A 7748-nucleotide genomic window follows, 5' to 3' on the forward strand; every position below is an offset into this window, starting at 1 on the left:
ATGTGTTTATAGCACTCAATAATGGCCAATCCATCCTATTTTGGGTAATTTTATTTAATTTTTTTTTTTTTTTTTAAGTAGGCTAATTGGGATACTTTCTCAATTTTGACTTTTTTCTCACAATTCAGAATCGTGGGATATGAATTGTGAGATAGAAAAATCGCAATTACATTATTTAATTATTAACGGGCTACCATAATATTAAGATGTAACAGAACGTCAATCATAACTAGACTAACTACAGGGTTGCCAACTCTCACGCATTTGGCGTGAGACACACGCTTTTAGGCTTTTAGCGTTCAAATTTTGTAAGTTTCAATACTAAATTCAAACAAAACAAATAAATGCCGTTTTGGCGCACTTAATGTGGTGTAAATCGTAAAATGTAGCGCTTCAGTTAAAGCCAGAGCTATTGAAAAACAGAGTTGCGACAAGCTTTGATCTCGCCGCGCGGTCACGTGATCCATAGAGCTCTCCAAACAAACCAGCGTTGACTATACATTTAAATGGGTTTAAGTACAATAGATGACAGCTTCATTATACAGGCATTTGGAGCAATTTTTGGTGAACATTACAACATATGCACACCTTAACTATTTTTCAGTTAAATAAATGTTCTATATTTTAATTCAATTATATTTATTTTATATTTTGAGGAGATCTTTTGGTATGAATACTATTTGTGCAATAAACATGGTCCATTAATGACTTTTTAAAAAATTTCTAATATTTCTATGATTTATATTACAATTAGTGAAGTATTTAAGGTTAAAATAGAGAAAAGGGTTTAGATTTCAATGCAAAGATGCAAATTAGAGTCACTTTGTGGTCGGAAAAAAAAATCAGTTTCATTTTTAATGCTATGGTTTAGGCAACCCACTAGGTACCTTTAAAGGGGACATATGATGCGATTTCAAGTTTTTCTTTCTCTTTGGAGTTACAAGCTCTTGGTGCATAAAGAAGATCTGTAAAGATGCAAAGACTAAAGTCTCAAATCCAAAGAGATATTCTTTATAAAAGTTAAGAGTCAGCCACACCTACCTAAAACAGCTTATTCTAACACGCCCCCACGTCTACCTCACTATGTGGGAAGATCGCTTTTCAGACCGATGAAAGGCGGGGCATAGAGGAGAAACAATAATGTACAGTATGTGGAAAATAATGTGTTTTTTGAACCTTAAACCGCATAAACACATTTCATTACACCAAATACACAAAATAATGTAGCAACGTCATATGACCCCTTTAAGGCTCTTTACGAAATATACATGTATCTACTCGTCTAGTTTCTCAATAGAATATTGCAGGTCATACCTGCTTACTTATTTTTAAGTTTTTCATTTGAATATATATTTAAACATGATTAAGCACTAGATTTTTAAATGTGAAATTTAAAAAGTTAATAACTTGCATTCTTTTTTTAAGTATATACAATGAATGCAAGCAAATACTGAATTTAACCCAAGCTTATAATGGTGCTAAAAAGTTCAACTGCATTCAACAAAAGAAATGATATTGAATCGAGATCAATTCAAAAGACACGTAACGACACGCCCCCTTCAGTGTTTTACCTCCAGATACAGACACGCGGCAAACGACTCGTTCACGACGATGACTCCGTGCTTGAACGATGGCACCTACACATTTCATTACACCAAATACACAAAATAATGTAGCAACGTCATATGACCCCTTTAAGGCTCTTTACGAAATATACATGTATCTACTCGTCTAGTTTCTCAATAGAATATTGCAGGTCATACCTGCTTACTTATTTTTAAGTTTTTCATTTGAATATATATTTAAACATGATTAAGCACTAGATTTTTAAATGTGAAATTTAAAAAGTTAATAACTTGCATTCTTTTTTTAAGTATATACAATGAATGCAAGCAAATACTGAATTTAACCCAAGCTTATAATGGTGCTAAAAAGGTCAACTGCATTCAACAAAAGAAATGATACTGAATCGAGATAAATTCAAAAGACACGTAACGACACGCCCCTTCAGTGTTTTACCTCCAGATACAGACACGCGGCAAACGACTCGTTCACGACGATGTCTCCGTGCTTGAACGTTGGAACCTGCAAATAAAAAGAAAAAAGTGCAATATTAAAACAAAAGTTTGGCAACTGTTCCGTCGCTGAATTAAAGCTGCATGCATAGTAAACGCCCAATGCAACCCTAAGAAATCATAAACGACACGTCTGTAAGGCATCTGAACGCACCTGAACTCTGGGATTGAGAGCTTTCACTTCTTCACACTTGTGTTCGTTCTTGTCAAAAGACAGAAGTTTGTGTTTGTATCCCTGCAGCTGCTTCTCCTCCAGCGCGATCTTGACTCTCCAGCACGGCGGAGAACCGGAGCTCCAGTACAGCAGCATGCTCTGCGCCATGACCGCTAATGTCGCGTTTAATTAAGAAATAAGAGTGTTAATGTGCGCTGCTGTGCTTAAGACCACAGATTTTGCTGCGTCACGCTGACTCTGACACACGTTCACTGAGGGGCGGGGACTCGCCATCTGCCGACCGGAAATGGAACTGCGGCTCGTGGTTTGAACGGGAACATTGAAATACAGTGGTGCTCTTGTGTTAGTGATCTCAATCAACAAATATCCTTTAGAGGAAATAATAATAATAATAATAATAATAAAGTAACAAAAAATGATGATACAATAAATGAAAATAAATAATTAAAAATAACAAATACAACAAAATAGTAAATAAAATAAATAATAATTAAAAATGAATTCATAAAACAAATGAAATATAATAAAATTAATGAAAAAGATATATATATATATATATATATATACCCATCTGTGTGTGGTTTAATATGTAAAAGAAAAAGCACAATCACCCGGTCACTGATATGCGGTGTCTTGTAAAACCATGAAGGGGTTTATTTTGCAAAATTATAATGACCGTGTGACTGCATCGGTTATTTTTACTCATCAAATAAATACCTTGACATTAAATAATAATACGAGTTTAAATTATTTCTGCTGATCTGCTTAAAATTGTATTGATTCTGCTAAAACACATTTAAAACTTTAAGGTTTCCACTATTAACACGTACAAAACAATCGTCAGTAGCCTAACATAAACGATATTATTAATCCTACTACCCAGCTAACAATTTTTGGTTCCCAGAACGTAATTTTTTAATGTTTTGTTTTAGGTTAGCCAGGAAAGTTTTCTTAACGTTCCAAGAACATTAGTTTTTGGTTTGTAGAACGTTATTCTAACGTTCCCCGACCGTTAGTTTTTGGTTCCCAGAAAAATAACCAAACGGGAACCAAAAACTAACGTTAGTGGAACGTTTTATATTTGCTGGGTAATCCGCACCCTAAAGCCTTGTTTTGTTTACATTAGTGAATTACTAGTTTTAATATGCTCCTGTACGGTCGTCATGATAGAGATCGACTAAAAAAAGTTCCTCTGGACTTTTAATTCATAAGATCTAATTTCAGCGATTGCTGCAGCTGAATAACGTAAAGATCGAGACGTTTAGACTAATGAAACATTGAGAAAATATACTGACGATAGTGATTATATGTTTTTTTCTCTGTTTTTAAATCAATCTCGGGTGTTTTCATAAGAATAAAGTATATTTCTAATGCAGTGCTAATCTACATTCACTGTATATAATATTAAAATAATATTTTTTTTTCTGGCTCATTCTGTGATAAATCACATCAGATTACTTCAATCACTTGAAAACTAGTATGGAGCAAAAACATGATCGCTCTCTCTCGTGAAGCCAACACGGAAGTGACTTAAACTGTAATTCATCAACTGGCCGCTAGAGGCTGGCTGCAAAAGTGAGTCAGTCCCATAGACTCCCCATGTTAAAATGTCCAACTTTACAGCAGAAAAAACATTTTTACAGCCTGGTTAAAAAAATTATTTTGGTCTATATAGCTAATTTTGCCCTTCATGACAACTGTGAGGGGGGGTGAATTTTTTTATAACTCACCCGTTTAAATTATATTAAGACTTGGCTCCGCCCCCTTTTGAGCTTCAAAAACGCTCTTCAGATATCTACTGGTGACGTCACGGACACTACGTCCATGTTTTTATACAATCTATCTTTTAATCTCATAAATTGTCAGGTTTTGATGCTGTGCTAAGCTAACACGCTAACCCTCATGTAGCTGTTATGCTTTATAGGAACAATTATGTTTTACTATTTTTAAAGAGGTCCAGACATGGACTTTTTTTATTATTATTTTAACGTTCCTCAAGGTTTACTTATAACGTTAATAAAGTTTTTTTGCACGACACTGCCTCGATTACGAAACAAAATCCTCGGACACAATCCGGGATGCCATTAAAAATAAGCTATCCACAGCTATCCCGTTTTTGGAGCTTGATTAAATAAATGCTTTGTTCATAATGAGGACGACGTTTTAAGCTATGAAACTTGCAGGATGTTTTACTGATATAAAGACCTCTTATATGCCAAAAGATCAAGGCACATTTGATTTCTCATCTCATGACCCCTTTAAAAACATTAGGTCACACCAACTAAATTAATGTGAAGGTTAAATCAAGTAGCAATAGCATTTTCAGCTTAATACTTTCTGATATTGTACCACAGATTTAGGTATTATTTTTGTCTCTGGTGGTCACCCTCTTTTGAGGCAGTGCCGCAGCACTATTATATTAGTGTCAATAAATATTTATGATAATAAAAAATGCTTTAAACCTTTTTATGATGATTCTATGACCCCATGTAATTATGTCACATGCCACTAGGGGTACGTGACGTCACCATGAAACGGCTTGGGATTCGTTTTAAAAATGACTCGTTTAAATGATTCAGAGTCGACTCTTTCTTTTGAGAGACAATAGCTGCGTCCGAAATCGCATACTTCCATACTATATAGTAGGCGAAAAACAGTATGCGAGGCGAGTAGTATGTCCGAATTCATAGTATTCGAAAAACAGTAGGCGAGAAGTACCCGGATGACCTACTACTTCCGCCCGAATTCCGTAGCATGCATACGATGGACACTTTACTATGTTTTGGACGGTCGGAGTGCGAGGACTGTGCAGTCACATATTCCTTTATAAAACACAAATAAACAAGCGAAAAGCCTTGTCGGGGGCGGAAGCGCATTGGGCATGGGGGCTTGAGTTGTTTTGCGGTTGGCGACAGCTGGATTGTGACTGGAGCGCTGATGGTAGGAAGTGGGGTAGATTCCGGAAGCGATCCGGAAATGGAGGATGCGGATGCGGATAGTGGAGGCAATGCAAGTAATGAATGGAAAGTGGTAGAAACTCGAAAAAGAAAGAAAAGTTGGGGACAAATCTCAGAAACGGACAGTGAAAAGGGAAATCACGAGGCAAGAAGGAGGAAAGAGGAATATAAGGTATTGCTGAAGTTTGCTAATGAGTCTGTTAATGTTATTAACCCTTTGAAACTAACAAAAACACTTAAAGAAATTTTAGGGACGATTGAAAGTATCAAGACATTGAGAGATGGCAAATTGATGTTGTTCTGCAAAGACAGTAGACAACAAAAAACGGCCCTGGGAATAAAATCACTGATCGGACATAAAGTTGTATGCTCAATCCCAGAAGAGAAGAATTGGGTTAGAGGTGTGATAACAGGGATCCCAACTGATATTTCAGTTGAGAAAATTAAAAGAAATATAACAGGGGCAGCAGTAAATGATGTCAGACGGCTCAAATGCGTCAGAAATAATGAAAAGACTGATAGCCTGTCAGTAGTGTTAAATTTTGATGAGAAATACTACTCGCATTCATACTATATAGAACGTACTGTTTTAACGGTCGAGTAGTACGTTCAAATCCAAATGTAGTACCTACTAAGCAGTATGCGATTTCGGACGCACCCAATAACTTTATACACGGTGCACTTTCAGATTTAAAACTTTGCAGGATGTTTTCATTCACTTAGAGCTGTGCTACACACTGCATGAAAGGTCATTTTCAAAAATCCATAATAGGGGCACTTACAGTAAGTTGAACTTGTATAGAGCTCATAATTTGAACCTGAACTGCATTTCTTTCTTTTTTGTTGTAATGATGGTAAATATGTTCTTTATTTTGCATGAACAGGATAAAACTTAGTTAGTCCCAAAACAATAACAATAAAAGCTGTTGACATTAATCATTACAGCCACAATAACAATGAGCTTTATCTTCAAAAATGAGTTCACACATAAAGCGGCCCGCTGGGTTAAAGATAAATGATTGAGGCTAATTATCAAACATCAGACAAACTGAAGCTGCTGCACTGTAAAGGAGACTGATCACAGTCAAGGGTTGTGATTTAATACAGTAAGTTGAACACATAAAGCTGAATTAAGTGGTGTTTGGGCAGTCCTGATGTTCTTCACAGGTTCTTGAACGTGTCTTCACCCTCGGGTTTCTCCAGCCACTCAAGAGGCCAGCTGGCTTTAACACTGGGACGGTCCTTTAGCATCTCGTGGTACTCCATCAGTCTGGGACAACGCTCTGGAGGACAGCTGAAACCAGATCAAACATTAAACCAGCCCTATCTGAACCTTCACCTGACAGCATCAATCATTAACCCTCATAATGCATTCAATATCTAATACTGCTTTCAAACTCAAAAAATCATTATTTTATAAAGCACTCATGACATAACGCATCTGACCAACAACTTTTCATTAATGAGAAGATGTGAAAAACGCTTTATATCCAGAGCGATTCACTCACTGAAGTCGCGGGAAAAATGCGATGACGGGGAAACAAACCACATCGGCCATAGTGAAGTTCTTGCCAGCGAGGTACGAGCCTTTACCCATCTATGAACAAATCACTCATCGTTAGAGAAGCTCATTATTATGCCCTCAAATACAGTAACAGCATCTCCTCTACTAATGAAGAATTGCTGCAATCAACACATGCATTCATAATCCATTACGCTGTTGTAATGCGCTTCATTTCAGAAAGAAATGTAAAAGTCATGGAGGCCAAAGTTCAAGTTCACCCTCCATAACTCTAATCATTTTACTGATAAGACATTAGGTTGCAATTAATTGCAACAGCCGCCTAAAACAATGACTATTTGACAATCATTACATTTAGATGAAAAGAATAACTGATGAATCATTCACAATGAGACCGGCAATCTGACATCATAAATGCATGATTTATATTATCAATAAATATCAATAAAATCTGACCTCCTCCAAGTATCCATCCCACAGTTTGAGCTCGGCGATTAAACTCTCTTTATTCCTCTTCAGAGCCGATTCATGTCTCTCTCCTTCAGGAACATACCATTCGTAGAAAGCCACGTCATCTGAACAAAAAACAGTGCATATGTTCTATCCATCAGGCTTTTACGACTCATATAGTCTGATACAGTGAGAATATGGAGAACAAAACAGCTCAGTTTTATTCAGAGACTCAAAAATATTTGTATATATGCTGATATTTATATGATGAGATTCTGATGCTTGTGATGTAAATCAATGAGATGTTATAACAGTAGAGCAGATACTGACATAAAATGATCTAAATATCTGTCGTCGCTCTATATCTCCAATAATATGTCTCCGTAAGAAGAGATTGAAATGATCCAAACATATAATGCAGTGATTGAGAGCTGAAGAAATAAAGGCTCCTCAGAAGATGTGAGATGTTCTGGAGGCTTGTGAAGATCATTCCTCCGCTGAGGAACAGTGAAAGTAAAGCTTCTGGAAACAAACGCTCCTCAAAAGATCCTGAGGATCAGATTTGAGAC

The 7748-nt window shown here is 36.3% G+C and overlaps 2 protein-coding genes across 2 annotated transcripts in view; both read right to left on the reverse strand.

Moving 5' to 3' along the window:
- Positions 1-7748, reverse strand: part of LOC107714765 (glutathione S-transferase A-like) — a 24698-nt gene that overhangs the window by 7025 nt on the left and 9925 nt on the right. The window contains exons 2-3 of the mRNA XM_016520728.1: positions 2230-2407; positions 2020-2085 (exon numbers count right to left, since the gene is read on the reverse strand). Of these exons, the coding sequence (XP_016376214.1) occupies positions 2020-2085; positions 2230-2397 (234 nt within the window). The 5' untranslated portion in view covers positions 2398-2407. The remainder of the gene's footprint in view (positions 1-2019; positions 2086-2229; positions 2408-7748) is intronic.
- Positions 6044-7748, reverse strand: part of LOC107714766 (glutathione S-transferase A-like) — an 11569-nt gene continuing 9864 nt past the window's right edge. The window contains exons 4-6 of the mRNA XM_016520729.1: positions 7186-7304; positions 6716-6804; positions 6044-6501 (exon numbers count right to left, since the gene is read on the reverse strand). Of these exons, the coding sequence (XP_016376215.1) occupies positions 6369-6501; positions 6716-6804; positions 7186-7304 (341 nt within the window). The 3' untranslated portion in view covers positions 6044-6368. The remainder of the gene's footprint in view (positions 6502-6715; positions 6805-7185; positions 7305-7748) is intronic.

This window comes from Sinocyclocheilus rhinocerous, unplaced genomic scaffold (assembly GCF_001515625.1).
Source record: "Sinocyclocheilus rhinocerous isolate Xijiao unplaced genomic scaffold, SAMN03320098_v1.1 scaffold359, whole genome shotgun sequence".
Lineage (NCBI taxonomy): Eukaryota > Metazoa > Chordata > Actinopteri > Cypriniformes > Cyprinidae > Sinocyclocheilus > Sinocyclocheilus rhinocerous.